We start from the raw sequence: 19,382 nt of genomic DNA, 5'->3' as shown, positions 1-19,382 counted from the left end.
GCCTTCTAAGGTTCAGTCTCATTTCCTTCATCAATCAATCCACAAAAGAATTGGATGTGTACTTATCTCTCCTGATGGTTTACAGATAGAAAAATCTGTTAGGCTAGGATTTAAAGCGTCCAACAATGAAGCGGAATATGAAACCGCAATTTTTGGTATGAAGACAGCTATTGATTTGGGGGCGACTGATATTGCCATTTTCACAGACTCCAAATTAATCACCAACCAATTTGGAGGTATATGTAGAGCTAAGGATGAAAGAATGTCCGCGTATCTAGATGTTATTCATTCTTTAGCAAGAAAATTAAGATTTGTATCTATCAGAAAGAAATCAAGACATGATGTGAGGCATGCAGATGCTTTAGCTTAGCTAATGCTATTTTCTCAATATTACTGTATCGAGATTCCGGACCTGTTAAAGTCTTACTTATAAAAAAAATTGGCCTCTCTTCCGGACTTTCAACGAAAAGCACTGGCTTTTACTTGCAATACCGATTCAAAGAAGATATACTCCCTTGGTGACCGGTTTAGGACTTACCAATACTTGGCGGTGAGGACAGATAAGTTTTAAGGCTATCAAAAGCTCTTTGGCACTCGAAGTCCAAGTGGAGTTTGATTTAATCGTATTGAAAAATGGACAACACTTATCTGAGAATTTAGAAATAAATCTCATTAAAGGCCGCCAACCGTCCGAAGAAGTCTTTGAATTTCCTTTTTGTTTTTTGGAGTCGGCATGTCTAGTATGGCCCTTATCTGATCAGGGTTAGCTTCAATGCCTCTATGGGTCATAAGATAACCCAAAAATTTCCCAGAGGAAACTCCAAAAGAACATTTTGCTGGATTCAATTTGAGATTGAATTTTATTACCCTATCAAAGGTTGTCTGAAGATCTGGAAGATGATCACTTGTTAACCATGACTTAGTGACCATGTCATAAATATATATTTCCACAGTATCACCTATTAGGCCTTCAAAGATTGTGTTGCCTAATTTATGAAAAGTGGCTGAGGCATTTTTAAGGCCAAAAGGCATAACTGTAAAACAATAAATGCCTATATCTGTTATAAAGGTTGTATGTTCTTGGTCCGGACCATACAAAAGTATTTGGTAAAAACCTGAAGAAGCATCCATGAATGAAATTCTCTAATATCCTGAAGTAGCATCAACTAAATCATTTATCTTAGGCAAAGGGTAAGGATTAAGTGGGCAAACTTCATTAAGTTTAATGAAATCTATACACATTCTTAATTTGCCATTCTTCTTGGTAACTACAACTATGTTTGATAACCATTTAGGATATTCTACTGGTCGAATAAACTTAGCCTTCAGTAAACGACTAACCTCTTCATTGACTTTCAGCCTTTTATCAGTGCCATGCCTTGGTCTTTACCCTAACGAGGGTTTTCTTTGTATGATCCACATCAAGATGATGACATGCTATGTCTGGACTGATGCCAGTCATGTCATCTATGCTCCATGCAAAAGCTGTGCTATTTTTCTTTAACAATTCTGTCATGTCTCTTTTCTCAACTTCGGAAAGCTTAGTTGATATGAAAGTGGTATGTTCTGGACTCATTCCAATCTGAACTTCCTCAAGTTTATCAACAGTGGGAAGGTCCTTTTGTTTCTCGCCTAAAATGGATGTGGAGCCATACTGTAATTGCTACTTCTGTGGAGTGTCCTGAATGACTCTATTGGCATGAATTCCGGAAGGTTTGTAGTCATCTAGTGCTTTGTCATGACATCTGTGGGATTCCATCTGATCACTCCGGATTTTACAGATTCCTTGACTACATGGAAACTTGACTGCCTGGTGGAAAGTAGATATAACTGCCTGCATCTGATGGATCCAATCTCTGCCCAGAATTGCATTATATGGAGAGTGGCAATTCATGAGCAAAAAATTGATTTCAGCCCACTTGTTTCCGACTGTTACTGGTAGACGTACAACTCCTATCGGAATAGTTGTTGTTCCATCGAACCCAACAATAGGGTTTTCTTCCGGAATGATAAGCTCCTGTGGCAACTTCATTTCTATATAAGCTCTAGAAAATAACACACTTACAGAGCTTCCAGTATCTAGCATAATTTTTTGAACCCTCCACATTCCAATGAATGCTGATATCATAACAGCATCATAATGTGGCTGAAATACTTCATATAAGTCACGATCACTGAAGGGTAAGGGTTCAGGTTCATATATTTATGCGTTGTCACCTTTAAGAAAATCAATGCCACTGTTCCAGTCCATTAGAAAATTGAATTTTTGTTTTTTCTCAAACTTCCGCTGATTGTTTGAAATGGAATCTAGACGGGCATGTCCAGCCCTGATGACCATATGTTCGGCAAACTTCACTTGTGCTGCTTTTCGTATGAATTCATCCAACTTCTTGTCATCAACTAAAGTTGAATAGCACTCGAAGAATTCTGCAATCATCGAGTGTGGCCAAAATCATCATGAAATTTGCATCGTTTGGATTTATCTCCGATATTGGTCAGATCTTGGTAATGGCCTTGGCTTATAAAGAAGATTTAAGCCCTTTTATTCTTTTGTAAACTTCAGAAAGTTTCATCGACAAAGGAGTGAAAATCTTTTCCTCTTTATTTGTTTGGGTAGGCTTAGAGTTCTGTCCGGACTGGAAGTTGTTCTGCTTGTTTCTGTCCTGTCCTTTATAGTTGCTGGAGTTCCGTCCGGACTCTTTTTTGTTTTTCTGAAGATTTTCTTCTCGAAGCTGCCTAGCTTTGAGATCATCCTCAACTCGTGCAAACTCTTCAGCACGATCAAACAGCTCGGACTTGGAGAAAGGCGGCTGTCTAGTGAGCGAATTGTATAGACCACTACGATCATATCCTATGGCATCTTTGAAAGCTTGGATGATAAACTGGTCAGAGGGAGGATCAGTAACATTGAGTAAAGTTTGAAACCTTTTGCGAAAATCCCTGATAGATTCTCCAGAATTTTTTGTGAGATTAAATAAGGTAGCAGAATCCTGTTTAATCTCGCAGTTATACTGATAGTGATCAACAAACTTCTTAGCTAATTCTGGGAAGTTTCTAATTGATTTGGAAGTAAGAGAGTTGAACCATACTAAATCATCACCTTTGAGAGTGGCTGGAAACAACTTACAAAGTAGTGCATCATCATTTTCCATAGCCATTTGTGACCTGTAGTAAAACAAATGAGTGTATGGATCTCCATTCTCTTCATCATACATTTCGAAGTCGGGCTTCTTGAAGTTCGTAGGGCGACGATAGTTACAAATATAATCTGAAAATGGATAACATTGAAAACCCATTACGACTAAGTCTCTGATTTGGTCATTGCGAGTACTTCTTCCTTTGATTGCTCTTGCTACAATATCTTCGACAGTCCTTCGATCGAGTCCAACATTACTTTCTTCCGGGAAATCATGTCGGTGTGAATGAGTAGGCCGATATCTGTGAGCATATGGGGGAGGAGTCAGAACTCGATGTCGATGACCGTGTGAATCAAAATTTACCTGTCCGGAATGTCGGGATGGGGAGTAGTCAGGAGTCCGGGCTCCATGTCCGAATCTGTTCTTCTGGTTGAATGATGATCATGAGTTCGGACTCCATGTCCAGACTTTGTCCTTCTGGGTGAACGATGATCATGAGTCCGGACTCCATGTCCGGACTCTGTCCTTCTGGTATTATGGCGAGAATCCAAACCTAATCTGTCCCATACATTGGATTGTGCTGGAGGAACTGGTTCTCGCCTATCATCAGTAGCATTTCGATGCCTTCGCGGTGCTGATGAATGTTGTTCAGAACTATCTGGAGAGGGAATTCTAGGCCTTTTCCCCCTAGCATTCCGGAGTCTTTCATTCTCTGCAGTAAGCCTCAGGATTTCTAATTGGAGTTCATCCAGATTGGGTTGAACTTGTTGGGGATGGCGTGAAGATTCCGGAACATCCTCGACAACATTTTGTGGGATGTTACTGGCGTGTGTGGCATTGACAGGAATCATTCTATGTTGAGTAGATCGTTGGGAGACTACAGGATGTTGTTGGCTATTTTGGCCATTGGTTTGTGATATGGTTTGTGCTCTTCCCATTGGTGTGGATTTGAAAAGCACAGACGACGCCAAATGTTTGGATTAGAAATTCCCAAACACAGTTAGGGTTGTGAAGAGTGGATTGATTGATGAAGGAAATGAGACTGAACCTTAGAAGGTCGCCCTCGTACATTGATCAACCGAAAAGCGAGGGATCAAGTCTCAGAAGTTTTTGCTTCCGTAGTTCTGAAAGTGAGAGCAGACTCTTATAAGAATGATCCGGATTCCAAGATCCGGATCCCACTCTAACCCCCAAATCTCTGAAGATTTTGGTTTATCTTCTTTTTTCCTTCTATGTCTCTGTTGACCAGACTGTGCCTGTTTTCTCTTTAAACCTGTGCCAGATGCACCTGTAAATATTTGGATCTGGACCTAGTCCGGAATCATGTTGGGTTGAATCTAGAATGTTGGGCCAGAGTCCGAAAGGTGATGGGCCGGATCCGAGTCTGGGAACACACTGAAGGTGAGGCCCAAACAATCACAATTCCTCTGGAGAAAACAGGAGAGATACCTGTGCCTAACCAACCTGATATAGACTGTAAAGTCCTGAATTATTATTAAGGGTATTTTTGTAAATTTCATATTAAATCTAGGGTCGTTTATGTAAATTGGTCGTCGGGTTTATATTTCAAACGTACGTAACTTACTGAAACTTAACTCCGACTCATAAGTCACGTTAGGTAAGCGACCCATATGCGAAAATTTGACAAAATCCGGTTTAGTTTTTTTCTAGCGTTGAAGTTGGCATGAGTTAACAGCTTACACGCATAAGTGGGTTATTGTTATAGCTTGCGGTGAGATAGAATGTAGGAAATTAAATTTAAGCGGAAGGGGCCGGAAAAATAATCACGACGCGAAGTCTAATTATGCATTAAGCCTAATTGGGATATATTGGGCTTGGGCCTTAATAACTTAAACCAAAAATCGGCCCAACCAAACAAAAATCGCACAAACCCAATTCTCCTTCTTCCCTAATTTCGCTATTACTGAAAACCTAGGAGAGGGAAAATTCATTCTCCCAAATTCGATCGATCCAAACAAAAATTCAAACACCCAATCACTAACAACACTCAAATCAAGTGTGGGGATTCAAAATTTAGTGGAATTTGCATTGTAATTTCGCGAAAGGTGAGTTTAAATTCGTTTCAAATAAATAGTTAGATTCAATTTCGATAGCTTGAGAGTGTATTGCTGAAATTGATTGTAGTGGGGGTGTTGAAGGTCGGCAGTAGCAGTTTGGAAGAGCTGGAGTGGAGTGAAATAGAGGTGGAGCCGAAAACTAAGGAGGGATCTTGCTGACTCGGTAAGAATTATCTATATTCACTTTATTTTAGAGAAGTTATGTTAGTTTAAACTTGTTTAGGATTTGATTGAGTAATGCACGATTGATAAGGAACACGACAGTAATTGTTGTTAGATTTAATATGAATCGAAGGGTGTGGAATTAGTTGTAGTTGAAATTTGGACTTAGATGGGGATTTTATTACAAATGGAAATTTGTGTGGGATGGGAGGATAGTGAATATGAAGCATCTAAAGGGGTTAAATTACTAATAAAATATATGTAAGAACTGGAAATGGCCTGTAGTCAAACTGCCTGGCAGCAGCCTGTCGGTGTTCTGTAACGGTTTGTGGTGGCCTATAGCAGTCTAGAACAAAACTTTTGGTAACTAGAAGAGTAGTACGTTAATAATTACATTAGTGGTTAATATAATCAACGAGTAATTATTTCTTTCGACTTATGTTGAAAGGAAATATTAGTTGTCTTCTTCGGGTTCTAATAGATTTATGATTGGGCTTATATGATTTTATAGGAGTTGGATTTGATTAAGTGGACTTGATTTGGTTAAGTGGACTTTATTCGGTTAAGTGGGCTTGAGGAGAACGGAGCTTGCTAAGGTAGGAACCTACATACCAATATATAGTCTGCTTATTTTCATGCATGATTTGAATCGTTTAAATTGTAAATAGATAGTTTGCGTATCAACCATGCATGTATATATGATAGTCATGTTTTGCACTGTATTTCCTCGCTATAAACTATATATATATATATAGATAGCTTTCGTGTGAAATAGGTTTTTTTGAAAAAAAATCGGGGTAGCGAGATTTGGTTTCTTGGTTAAAAGAGCAAAAAAAAAAAAAAAAACTGGTTTTGGGAAGGGTTCTCGTCTCTTGTCTCTGTAATGAGAGAGAGAGATGGATTTTGTAATGCGGGTAAGGATTACCCGGTTGTTTGTAAATATGTGTGAGGTTCTGGATTGTTCCCGGGATAGAGTTTCGTTGTTATTTACGATGATTCGCCAGTTGGGAATCATCGGTTGTCATTTACTATGACTGGCCCGTTTGGGAGTCATAGGTTGTATGTGATTGATGGGGGGGAAATCCAGGAACTCACACATACAGGACCAACAATTTTAAAAGAAAAACTAAATATGTATCTATAATATTTGGAAATAACCGATAATCTGAAAGTATATATATATATTACTATGCTTATCACGAGGGATTTAGAAAGGAATTGTGAATTCCTATAAAGAAGGAACTGTTGTCGTATTTTTCGGGAGGAGTTCATTTAGATAGGATCTAGGATTCCTTCGAGGTGGTGGGCCACCTTTAAAGGGATGCATCACCGGATGTAGTCAGGAATTCATTTTCTACTTTTTTAGATAACCATGCTTGTAATGCGTGTCACATTTGTGTGATTAGCTTGTGTGGGGTTACATATTACCTCGATGAGGTTTAGGACTTGAGAGAGTGAGAGTTTAGTCCACTCTGGATGTGTGTCGAGGATCCCGAAAGTCAAAGCGAGTCGGTCGACGGTTGACCACCGTAAGTTAGGTGGCTCGTGGTATGGGGGTCATTAGTCCCCACCCCGAGCCCTAAAAGCTTTGGAGATTTTGTGTGTATGCGAACACAACAACGACATTTCATCTCCCCTATTTGGTAAAAATCGGAAAACAACGGTGCATGGTTCACACTAGAAAGTCTTGAACCGAGATTGCCTGTGCGGATCGGGTACGGTCGTTACCCACCTCACCATTCTAATAGGATCGTGCCATAATAGTTGTATGATGGTTGAAAACTATATTTTGAATATTAAAAAGCATGCCGATATGATTTATGCTAGCTAGTGATTTATTGTATAGTCACGATATTTGGATATTATTATAAAACCCGCATGTTTTAAATGTTTTGTTATAAGTAGTCTAGTATTGGTTATGTGCGTTTTCTTTGGGCATAGTTGTTTGCTCATCCTACTTAACATTTCGACGAGCGATTCTGAGAGGAGGCTTTTCCTAACCCTAGCGATGATGGTTGTGGGGATTTGGGAGGATTCTCTTATGCTTGACGAGGACAGAGTCAAGTTCATATTTTTGGTTGTATAGAGATAGTCTAGTTCATTCTTTTGTTGTATATATTGAGAGCTAACTCATTTTGGATGTAATACCCGATGTATTGGAGTAATAGTTACCTTAAACCTTTTGTGGATATGTGTATATACATCTCGGTTGTTTAGAAAGTGGATTTTATATATATATATATATATGGTTGTTGGAAGGGTATTATGAAATGTCCAGGTTTATGACAGGTTTTAGGGTTTACGAATGTCGATTAAACAAAGGAAACTCTGCCGAAATTTCGGTAGAATTGGGATAGCGACCGCCTCGAGATTCACTCCTAGTCCTCGGGATGTGTGTTGGGTCTCGGGGCGTGACATAGACTTGGAGAAAATTAAGTTTGATCAATTCTCTTTTGAAGAAACAAGTGCAACTCTTCACTTGAAATTGGACAACAAGAACGATTTTGACTTGGGATTGAATGCACTGGAGTATGAGGTATGGTTAGCAGATGTGAGCATAGGGACTGCAAGTCTTTCCAAATCAGCGAAAATTGATAAGAAAGGTCAAGGTCTTATTGAGATTCCAATTTCTTTTAGGCCAAAGGACTTTGGATCAGCTATGTGGGAAATGATAAGAGGAAGAGGAACAGGTTATTCAATGAAGGGAAATATTGATGTTGACACTCCTTTTGGACCAATGAAACTGCCTATCAGTAAAGAGGGAGGTAGCACACGACTCAAGAAAGCCGAAGACGATGACGACGATGAGGTATCCGGCTTGCTTAGCTAGTATATATTGTTTCTTCATTTTCTATATGTATTGCAATATTTGCTTGCGTATATTCTTGTAAATACACATACGTTTCTATCTATATGCACTTTTTTCAAGCTAATCAACATTCCTTTTGCTTCGATTCATGTCCTTATCTAGTATGAAGAAAGTGGTCATTTAGATGGTAGTTGCTAATCAGTCAATCTTGACATCAGTATTATATACAAGAAAATTACTTCGGGTGAACGTATCGCCAGCACACTATCGCATATTAACATCCATGCTTAAATTATACAAGAAACTTGAGAGTTATATATCAAAACAGAACATAATGCAAAAACTGTTCAGCGGTAAATTACATAACTCTGCGAATTTGACAAAAAATAACTAATAGATTAAATATAATCTCGTTTTGCTCCCCAAGTTGTAATTCATATATATCCATCACTATCTTGAAATTTATTCTTAATCAGAATAGTCGAATTGGATATTCAGTCATGAATACCGTTCCTTGTGTTCATGTTTTGAAGACTTGCAGGCAGCTTATTCCTTTTTTGCTGTTCACTCTGGTGCAGGACTGCAAAGATTAGTGCTAATTAACTGGGTTGTTGCTGGAAGCGCAGATGAGACTTTTATTCAGAACTTCTTCAAACTTACCTGTTTCATTATTTTTAGTATGTTTTTGAATCTCACCAACAATGAGATGTTTATTCTGGATTGGATACACTTTGAGCTTACTAAGACTGCCAAAAAAATATTGGAAGACTACCAAGAACTTAAACTTATGGAAAAAGTGGACCACACTAGACTTTTTTTCCTTTCCTTTCCATCCTTAAGTGAGTAAACAAACGCATTCTTAATACGGCCAACACTAATTTCTGTAGTAGATAAGTTCTTCTTGTATGCAATCATATACCAATAAGAAAGGTGTCATTCCACCCAAAAACTCACATGAACCCTTTTCCTTTCTCATTATTATTTTTTATAGGTAGGAGTATCTATAATGAGAATTTATTGGTCAGTTCTAAACAAAAATTTGAGGCTGATTGTATGGAAATTTTGTTTCTTGTTTGACTTAAGGGAATTGGTCCACATTCTGGATCCAAAGTGGGTGTTAGATAAGTGGTCCACACATGGGATTGGCCATGTGAGTGCTTCACCTATCACCTACGCAAAATGTTTTGGATTTAGTTATTTACAACACCTAGTTTCTCTCTCTCCCGTCTCTTCTAATTTATAAAATGCTTTAAAAAATGTAAGTGGTGACTATGCTCTAAGATGGTCAAGAAGGTTGGATGGTCTTGGCAATGGCTAGTTCTCGTCATGGACTATATGCACCATCTTAGCCAACTTTAAGTATAATCAATGAACTTAGCAGGTCATAGGCCTGACTAATTACAAGGAATGATCGAGAAAGGATTACTTCTTCTTTCTAGCAACAGTAGCAAAACTAACGATTTTAAAGAAAAAAATGGAATAATAGGAGAAAATCAAGAACAGTCAGTAGTTAATTAAACAAACAAACTTTAGTTATTCAATCTCATAGCAAGTAAAATTTGTTCCAAATTTGACTACTGGTTTCAGAGAATTAGTGCAAAAACAAACCAAGTTTCTACCTTACAGAAGAACTTAGATGATCAGTCACAGCAGGAGTCGCAACATAAGAAATCAAATAAGTTCTCTAAGCAGTTGTAAAAGCAGGAACAACTGTATCAAAACACCATAACGTTATATTAGGAAATCTAAATAAAGAGTATAAGTAAAGAGTTCCAGAAAAATCTTTTGTATTAGTTACCATTCATTGATGATCTTGTCTTGCCCATCTTCTTGTGCCTGAATGTTCCTGCCAAACTCTTGAGAAGGGGGTGGTTCCATCTGCTTTTCTCTATCTTTCACTTCTACACCAAGGAGGAAGATTTGGATGTTGCCTAACTTGTGGGGGGTTCTAATGTTCTATTATAGGAACACTGAAAGTATACTCATGTATGTGATCCCACTTTCTAAAACTGAAAAGGACCTCAAATTTGTTTCCTTTCACAAAAGGTATTTAGCTATTGGAGAATTGTTTACATAAAAATTAAAGGTCCCAAGGTGGTCAAAAGATGACACAATGCAGTGAATAAAGAATGTATATATAGCCTAAGAAATAGATTATTGTCTGATGAGTACTCCTAATATAGGGTACCCCTTAATATACTCGGACCCTGCATGTGAAGGAACTGCAAATCAGTTGGTCCTTATTATAACCGATTTATAACAACGATTGGAGATATGGTAGAGTGACTATTGCTACCTTGGTCCTTACAAGTTACAACGATTGATCAGATCGCGAATGGGAAAAACCATATGAACCAAGCGCCTATTTGAAATTATGTATCTCAATGTGGATCTCAAAGGCTATTCCGAGTTGCCCAATGGATCTAAACGCCAATTACATGCCGCGTGTGGCCAAAAGTTATGTAAGCCAAAAATGGAGATGTTGACTACTTTTTATGGTAGTTCAGAAAGTTTAATGGTTTTGGCAGTAACTAGTAAACATCATGAAAACGATACACAATCTTGACCAACAGCAAGTAATATGAGTAATCCTTAGGAGGTCATAGGCACGTACTATTACAATTAATGACAGAGAAGAAGAAGGATCCTTTCTTTCCTCTAACAATAACAACACCAAAAATTTCAAGGACAACATGAAAAAGTAAGAGAAATTAAGCACAGTGAATAGTTAAACCAAGCAAATGACAACTTTAGTGCGCTATTGCATTTCATAGTAACCAACTAACCAACCAACACATATTTTTCGTTTCCTATTATGACTATCGATTATTTAAGAGAAATAATACATAAGACTAAGTTTCTACATTATAGAGATTGAAGAACTTAATTGGTCACTGACAGCTGCAGCTGCAAAACAAGTCACAAAGCATCTCTAGGCACTTGTAAAGTAGCCAGGTACAACTGCATCAAAACACCAAAAACTTCTATTAGGAATACTGAATAGAGTGAACTTTAAAAAGTCTAGAAAGAGGCGCTGGAAAAGATGTTTTGCAACAGTTAACCATTTATTGATGAACTTGTTTTGACCATCTTCTTCTGCTTGTGTGTTCTTATCAAACTCTTGAGAAGGGGGTGGTTCCATCTGATTTTCTGTGTCTTTCATTTGTAATGCAAGGAGGAAAGTATGGATGTTGCATTCCTTGTGGGGGTTCTGAAGTTCTATTATATATAAGGAACAGGGCAAAATATTCTTTGTGTGATCCCATGCCAAAAGAAGAAGAAATAATAAATCAACCAGATGAAATGGCACGACAAATTGGTAGATAGCTATCTTAAATGATTTGGCAACCTTGAATTCTAAAAATGATATGCATTTACAATTTCATATTAGATCCATTATGAGGGATCCAAAACTAGTAAGTGTTTTAATTTAATCAGCAGGTAAGAATCATAAAAAAGGTTATATATCATTTAAGCAAGTACTTCTTATAGAACACACTGAACACTGAAGACTAAGTCCAACTACCAATGTGCTCCACTAGAAGACTTTAGACTGCCTATACGACACCACAATTCTGAATAGAAAAGGTGCAGTGATACGAAAAATCAGATCAATGCACTTTAATTCTTCATCTGAGCTGCTGCATTTCTCTTAAACTATAAAATCCAAATAATGCGAGATAGTATTTTGATCTGCTTAAATAATCGGTTAGGTAAGTGGTCCATATACATGAATTGACCATGAGTGTGCTGCATATGTCTAGAACTGAATGTTTTTGATTTAGTTCTTACGAACATAATTTCTAAATCTGAAAAAGGTTAACAAAGTTGGATGGTCTTGGCTATAGTTAGTTCAATTCTCATCAAGTAGTCAAGAACTATGCACTGTACGTCTTCGCCAAAGGTAAGTAATATGACTAGTCCTTAGCTGGGCATATAGGATAGGTTACAACTTACAAGCAATGGCAGAGAAGAAGATTATTTATTTCTAACTACAATAGCCACACCAACAGTTTAAATTTATAAAACTCAATTAAGTCATGTTTCATATAGAGTAAAAACTAGAGCCAATATATGTCAAGAAAATTTATCTTGCCAAATACAGAAACAAAATTTCATGGCTTATTTCCATTATTCAAACAGATTTTACAACCAGTAGTCCCATCTTCAAAATCGAACTGACCATGATAAGAACAACAAATGACAATGTCAAAAGGGAAAACCAGCCATATCATACATCAAAAAATTACTGACAAGCTAGAAGGTGTTGCATAAGAGTTGATGCACTTTCCACCTACAGTTACAGGCTAAATAACTAATTTCATACTTCTCAACATCATCGCGAAGGGAAAAACGGATTCATTTCTTAAGCATCAAAAAGAGAGGAACAGTTGCCGGCAACAATCAGTCCAGAGATGAACTAGTAGGTGCCGTCAAAGTTACTGGTTTCCCACGGCCCACTGTGAACCCCCGTGTCCCATCTGGCATTCTTGGTCCTCGAGGAGTCTGCTGCTTAGTTGAAGCATCAGATTGGTTGCAGCTACTTGATTGGGCTGTAGGAGAAATCGGACCATGACCATTATTGCTCTGACCATGGCCACGACACTTCGCACGGATTCGAGACCACCCTTTCTTTGGTCCGGACGTATTATCTTCAGCCTATCAAGATGCATTCGGTAAAATCACAAGACACTCATTAAGTTTTGTCTCTTAGCAGAGCAGAAAGGGGCCTGATAGCATATGGTCACTTACATTAGCACGGTCGTTTACATTGCTCTCACTCGATACATCTGCATTTTTGGTCTGAGAGGAACTCTCCAATGATTCAGAGGGTGGAGCCTCATCGTCATCTGAGTATGCATCAAAATGATCATATTCCGATTTCCTGCTTCTTATAACAGATCTTGGCTGGAAATTGAAAATGATATCTTGTGAAAAAGTTATCAAAGTAAAACAAGAATAATATCAACTATTATCGACAACAGGTTGCTTACACTAAGAGATACAATAGGGGAACTGCAGGAAATATGAAACAGAAATATACCGAGCGCCTGAGCAACAATCTCACACGAAGGCCTTTTCTCCAGTTTCTCTCATCATTAAGCTTTTCAACCTAATCAAATTACAAGAACACTTACATACGAAAACAAAGCATGATTTATGTTTCACTTTGTAACAGTACAGTAAAAAAACTTACAGCTTTCTCAGCCTGATCTCCAGTTTCGTACTCAATAAGAGCATGAAGCTATGTAAACACACAGACAAAAACATTTAGGGTTAAGAAGTAGCAGGGAATTCAAAAAGGATATCCCCTGTTATAAATGATAATATACTGCATAGGAACAGCGCATTCAACAAAACCTCATACCTTGTTACTGATAACAACATCTCCTTTTGAACGAGAAGCATTGGATTCCTGTGGATGGCATATTCGGACAGTCTTCACACTGATCATTACAGTCATCAGCTCAATAACAATCCTCCTCCTCTATACTCATACTAATAAAATAGAATAAACTATGTGGGGAAAGATCGAACCTTCCAACAACGCCAAAGATTTTCTCAAGATTGCGATGAGAGTAATCCTCAGGTAAATTCTCAGCCACAACCACGCGAGACTGGAAGAAGCAGAGAAGACACATGATCTTAATCACAATGTTCATGTTTCAGCCAGGTTAATTTGAGTTTGAGATATTGAGTTTGAATTATAGATATAACCTGCAAATCCTCTTTGTCTCGATCTGTGAAGATGTGTTTGCGTTTGACTTTCTTACCGTCTTCAGTTAAGACCTCCACAGATTAAGATAAAAAGTATTAGTTCCATACACATAAAAAAGCCTCAAATGTCCATCTTTCAATAGTTAGATTTGTTAAGTATATAGAAAGAAGTTTACAAGCTTTGAAGAGGTTCGTAGCGCCTGAGCAAGCAAATGGTTGTTATTGACAAGGGACTTAATCTTCTTCGAAGATGCAACAACAGATATTGGAACTGTAAAAATGCCAAAAAATACAGTTGCTCATTTTAGTTTCAACAATGGAAATAAGCATCGATACATCAACTCCCTGTTCCAAGTGAAACAAAAATGCTTACCATAACCTTCAGAATTTTTGTTCATATGTTTTGCAAGCGTTTCACTTGCAAGCAAACTCATGTCACTGAACTGGAATTCTACCTATTACATAAATAAACAAAATCACCAAACTTGAGAAGAGTTTTTAGACTTTAAAACATGGTTAACAGATAAATATACAGATAAGTCAACACCAGAAATCCAATTCTACATAGTATTATCTCGCTTATGCATAATATATGCTTTTGCGTCAAGCATGGACTAGCTAGAGGCTAGGCTTGGGATTAAGATATGTAAGATAGATTTATGTACTCATTTTCTTGAAGAAGGCACAGTATAATTGAAATCATTCCATTTTTCTAATCAGTCAGCCAACAAACAAAACGAATCCAGACCATGATAGGTAGAAAGGAAGCCAAAACCCAATTTCAAAGTCAACTATTATCAAGATTAAAAATAAGCGCGCAATGCCACCAGCAAAAAAAGTACGTAGTTCTTCAGAGATGGAAAATATAAGAAACAGAATAACCTGCTTAATAATCTTTTGCCTAAGATCATCATTAAGAAATTTCTTCGAGTTACTTGGCACAGCAACACTGGAATTTGGCATAAACTGGACTGCTTCTTGATCAGCAACATATAACCAATTAGACCCAGCACCTCCACCTCCACCACTACCATCAAGAAAGTGGAAGCATGGATAGTAATAACCAGAAATGGGAGAAATAGGGACATGGGGTTGTGACTTTGGAACAAACTCAGGTGCATGAACATTAAACTTAAATGAATCTGTACTAGACTCATTTATTTCCATTTGATCTTTTTCAATATTTTCCTGTGCCATTTTTTTTGTTATTATCTTAACTTTTGTTTAAGTTGTGAAACTATTTTTTTTCTACTTTTTTTCTCTGTTTTGAGGTTGTGGTATGTTTTTCTTTCTCCTGAAGATTTTGTAACTGAATTTGGCTTTGACAATGCAATCCACATTTCGCGCCCATTTAAGGTGTGTCTTGGTTTGTTTGATCCATTTGAGAGGAGACCCAATCGCCTATTTTTGTGTTTTTCATTACACATGACATGACCCTTTTCCATGGGGTTTGACCGGTTGTTTCAAAGAAAGGCTATCTACTATCTATATACTAAAACAGAGACCTTTAAAGGAGGATTTTCTCTCTCCTATGTGGCACTCTAATATGAGAGTTAGATTTTTCTCTATCCTATGTGGCACTATAATATGAAATATAGTATTTTCTAATAGCCTACAATCCTACCTACATTGAACCTCTTTGGAGAGTTTGAATGTATTTCTTTGGAGAGTTTGAGTGTATTTCTAATTCTTATATTTGGAGAGTTTGAGTGTATTATCAATTCTTATATATTTGATAAAATAAAATAAAAAATTGCTAAAAAATAGGTGATTTGTAGTATGTAATTTCATATTACGAATCAAACACTTTTATTGTTCTAATTTTTATATATTTGATCAAATAAAAAAATTGCTAAAAAATAAGTGATTTGTAGAAACTAATTCCATATTACAAATCATACAATTTTAGTGTCTATGAGACTATGATAAAACACCGACTTATTTCGAATATATCTTTAACACGTAACAATTATACTAAAAATAACATCATAAAATATATAATAGAAAATGAAAAAAAATAATAATAACGACAAAGCAATAACAAGCATTAAACTAATCTTAAAAATTAATTAATAGAAAATCGGAATATGGATACAACTACATTAAACTAACCTCAAAGAATAATTAACAAAAAATCAAAACTTGGATGCAAATACATCAAACTAACATTAAAAAATAATTGTCATAAAATCGAAAACTGGATGCAAATACATTGAGCTAACCCTCAAAGATTAAATTAACAGGAAATCGGAAATTGAATACAACTGCATTGAACTAACCTCAAAGAAAAATTAATTATAAATTAGAAACATAATGCAAATGCGTGGAACTAATCTTAAAAAATAATTAACGGGAAATCGGAAACTATATGCAAATACAACTTTATCAAATAATAAACGAGAAATCAGAAACTGGATGCAAATACATTAAATTAATCTCACAGAATAATTAACGGGAAATCAAAAACTGGATGCAAATGCATCGAATAACTTGAAGAACAATTTGAAATTGGAAATTGGATGCAAATGTATTAAACTAACCAAAAAAAATAATTAACGATAAATCGTAAGGCGGATCGGCATTGAATTGATCTCAAAAAAATAAATAACGAGAATTGCAAATTGGATGCAACGCATTAAACTAACCTCAAAAATATAAATAACGGAAAATCGAAAACCGGATGCAAATGCATTGAACTAACCTCAAAACATAGTTGGGTTATATGTTGTGGGAATGTCTCGATAAATATAGTTTTGTATTTAAAATGGCGTTTATCTTATCTCTTTTCAGTATTCAAGTAGCTTCAATATATATGAACTTCGTTTTATTAGGCAATCTCACAAAACATCAATCAAACTTCTATTATTAAACAACAAAATGAAGTTGAAGGATTTTATCAAATGCAAGTTTTTTTTTAATGGAGAGTGATCGTTATAAGAAATTTGGTTTAGTGTAAATATAATATTAATATATAATAGTTATGCATATTTGCAAATATTTTTCTAATAATTAATATAACAACACCGTTAAGTAGATAATCTTTGAAGATCGATTCCATATAGTGAGTCATGCATAATTTAAAGAATAATTAATTGGAAATCGAAAACTGAATAATCTTCAATGATCCCACATAGTAAATTAAGCATAATTTACTTTTTATATCATGTTTGCAATGACACTACGGATGGATGAATTGGTAGAACTTGGTATTACACACCACATTAGATAATTATAAGGAAATCGAAAACTGGATTCAAATACATCGAGCTCAAAGAGTAATTAATGAGGAAATTAGAAACTTTATACAAATTGCATTAAACTAATTTGAGAGAATAATTAATGGGAAATTAGAAATAATCTCAAAGACTAATTAACTAAACATTGAAAAATAGATGAAACCGCTTGAACTAACCTTTAATGAATAATTAACGGAAATTATAAATTTGATGTAATCGCATTGAACTAACCTCAAAAAATAATTAATGGGAAATCGGAAACTTGATGCAAATGCATTGAACTAATCTCAAAAAACAATTAACATAAAATCGAAAATCGGATGCAAATTGCATTGAACTAACCTCAAAAGAATAATTAACGGAAAACAAAAAACTGGATGCAATTGCATTAAACTAAAATCGAGATTAACTAACGGAAAATAAAAAATTGGATGCAAATGCATTGAAATAACCTCAAAAAATAGTTAACTAGAAATCGAAGTCGGATGTAATCATCGCGATCGACCTCAAAGCATAAATGTCCACTTTTTTTAGCCTTCTCACATGAATAATTACAAGTAATTAGGAACCCAAAAACGAAAGTGAATTTATAAAAACAGGGACCTTACATATATGTAAAATGTATAGAAATTGTAAACTATCGAACTAACCTAGAAAAACAATTAATAGGAAATCGAAACTGGATGAGGATGTATTAAACTAACCTCAAAGAGTAATTAACGGAGATTGGAACATGGATGCAAATACAATGAACTAATCTCAAAGACTAATTAATCTAAACATCGAAAATTGGATGCTGCATCAATTAACCTTTAATGAATAACTAACTGGAAATCATAAAGTGAATACACCATGAACTAACCTCAAATAATAATTAACAAAAAAAATTGAAAACTTGATGCAAACTTGAAAGAATAATTAATGAAAAATTAGAAACCTGGATGCAACGCTACATTAAACTAATCTCAAAGAATATATAATTAATGAAAAATCAAAAACTTGATGCAAATGCATTTAAAACATATTTGTATTATATGTAGAGAATAAATGTCTCGACAAATATAGTTTTGCATTTTAAATAGTATTTATTATAATTTTTTATTGTGATTGAGAATGTCTTGCTATTCAACTTCAATATTATTTTGGCCACATTGGACATTCTCACAAAACTTTAATCAAACTTATATTATTAAACCTAACAATAAAAAGAAGTTCGATGAGTTTTATCAAAGTTTGGTGCTTCCTTTTTTATAGAGAATGGTGCAAGAAATTTAAATGAGTAATTAATATAATTTTTATTTTTTTATAGTTATGCATAGTTGCTAATATTTTTTAGAATAATTTAATATAATGACACCCGTTCATAGGGCACGCGTTCATGTGATAAATCTTTTCAAATGAGAGTAGTGTATTTTTGATGATATGAAAATAATCAATCTGTTTTTAGTGATTTGTACACATTAGTACATAAAATTTGAATGGTGATGATTTACACTAAATCACCATAAATCTAATAAAACTATTATACAAGCTAGATTAAGTTTAAGATAATTCTATTTGAAAATTATGGATTAATATTCTAAACCATAAAGTGAAAAGGTTATCTCAATTTAATTCCTTAGTTTCCAAGTACTTATACACCATAATAATTTCATTAACATATTTGGTTTATTTTCAATAAAAATATATTCGGAAAATTTGCCTTAAAATCACTATAAATCTAAGAAAACTATTATACAAGCTAGACCGAGTTTAAGATAATTCTATTTAAAAATTACGGATTAATATCCTAAACCACAAAGTGAATATGCTATCTCAATTTGATCCCTTATTTTGATTTATTTTTAATAAAAATATATTCTGATTCGAAAATTTGTGTGAGACATTTTGTAAAACTTTTTCTGGGGTAAAAGGGTTTCTTGAAAGTTTCTGTCATAAAATGAGGAGTAGGAACAAAAAAATAATAATAATAGGTGACTCGCAAACTTGTTATATTTTTTGATATTTATGAATTCTTACAATCTTCAATCTCCCAGTCCCATCTATGATTCTACCTCTCTTAAAATATCGCTGGCATGGCATGTACGTGTATTTTGAATGAAACTGTGAAGTTTTTCATCTCCATTTGATTCCTTTTCAGAATATTATGGTTATGTTCATATGAATATTCAAATAACAACTTTTACCAATTTCGATAACTGAAATCTGGATAATTCTTCTCGAATATCGGTGAGCCATAATG

At 35.3% G+C, this 19,382-nt stretch overlaps 3 protein-coding genes and 2 long non-coding RNA genes across 5 annotated transcripts; 1 reads left to right on the top strand and 4 right to left on the bottom strand.

Moving 5' to 3' along the window:
* Positions 1-1,366: 1,366 nt before the first annotated feature.
* On the bottom strand, positions 1,367-2,437 carry LOC147501654 (uncharacterized). Its single transcript, XM_086604361.1, has 3 exons — positions 2,218-2,437; positions 1,780-2,118; positions 1,367-1,632 (listed from the first exon to the last, which is right to left on the bottom strand). The coding sequence occupies exons 1-3, from the start codon at positions 2,435-2,437 to the stop codon at positions 1,367-1,369; spliced, it is 825 nt and encodes a 274-aa protein (XP_086460487.1).
* A 1,618-nt stretch (positions 2,438-4,055) lies between these two features.
* LOC147501653 (uncharacterized) lies at positions 4,056-9,578 on the top strand. The gene is made up of 3 exons (XM_086604360.1): positions 4,056-4,110; positions 7,735-8,186; positions 8,765-9,578. The coding sequence occupies exons 1-3, from the start codon at positions 4,056-4,058 to the stop codon at positions 8,777-8,779; spliced, it is 522 nt and encodes a 173-aa protein (XP_086460486.1). The 3' UTR covers positions 8,780-9,578.
* Positions 9,579-9,696: 118 nt separating this feature from the next.
* LOC147501652 (uncharacterized) lies at positions 9,697-10,127 on the bottom strand. The gene is made up of 2 exons (XR_015221425.1): positions 9,985-10,127; positions 9,697-9,896 (listed from the first exon to the last, which is right to left on the bottom strand). It is a non-coding gene; the product is annotated as an uncharacterized LOC147501652 (long non-coding RNA).
* An 841-nt stretch (positions 10,128-10,968) lies between these two features.
* Positions 10,969-11,373, bottom strand: LOC147501651 (uncharacterized). Its single transcript, XR_015219847.1, has 2 exons — positions 11,249-11,373; positions 10,969-11,147 (listed from the first exon to the last, which is right to left on the bottom strand). It is a non-coding gene; the product is annotated as an uncharacterized LOC147501651 (long non-coding RNA).
* An 888-nt stretch (positions 11,374-12,261) lies between these two features.
* Positions 12,262-15,283, bottom strand: LARP6C (RNA-binding protein). Its single transcript, XM_086603818.1, has 10 exons — positions 14,787-15,283; positions 14,278-14,359; positions 14,081-14,175; positions 13,905-13,976; positions 13,725-13,804; positions 13,555-13,633; positions 13,384-13,431; positions 13,231-13,299; positions 12,939-13,094; positions 12,262-12,845 (listed from the first exon to the last, which is right to left on the bottom strand). Exons 1-10 carry the CDS (start codon positions 15,099-15,101, stop codon positions 12,591-12,593), a joined length of 1,251 nt encoding a protein of 416 aa, XP_086459944.1. The 5' UTR covers positions 15,102-15,283; the 3' UTR covers positions 12,262-12,590.
* Positions 15,284-19,382: the final 4,099 nt, after the last annotated feature.

This window comes from Coptis chinensis, chromosome 4, assembly GCF_015680905.1.
Source record: "Coptis chinensis isolate HL-2020 chromosome 4, ASM1568090v1, whole genome shotgun sequence".
Lineage (NCBI taxonomy): Eukaryota > Viridiplantae > Streptophyta > Magnoliopsida > Ranunculales > Ranunculaceae > Coptis > Coptis chinensis.
This window is presented reverse-complemented; position numbering and strand designations above follow the sequence as displayed.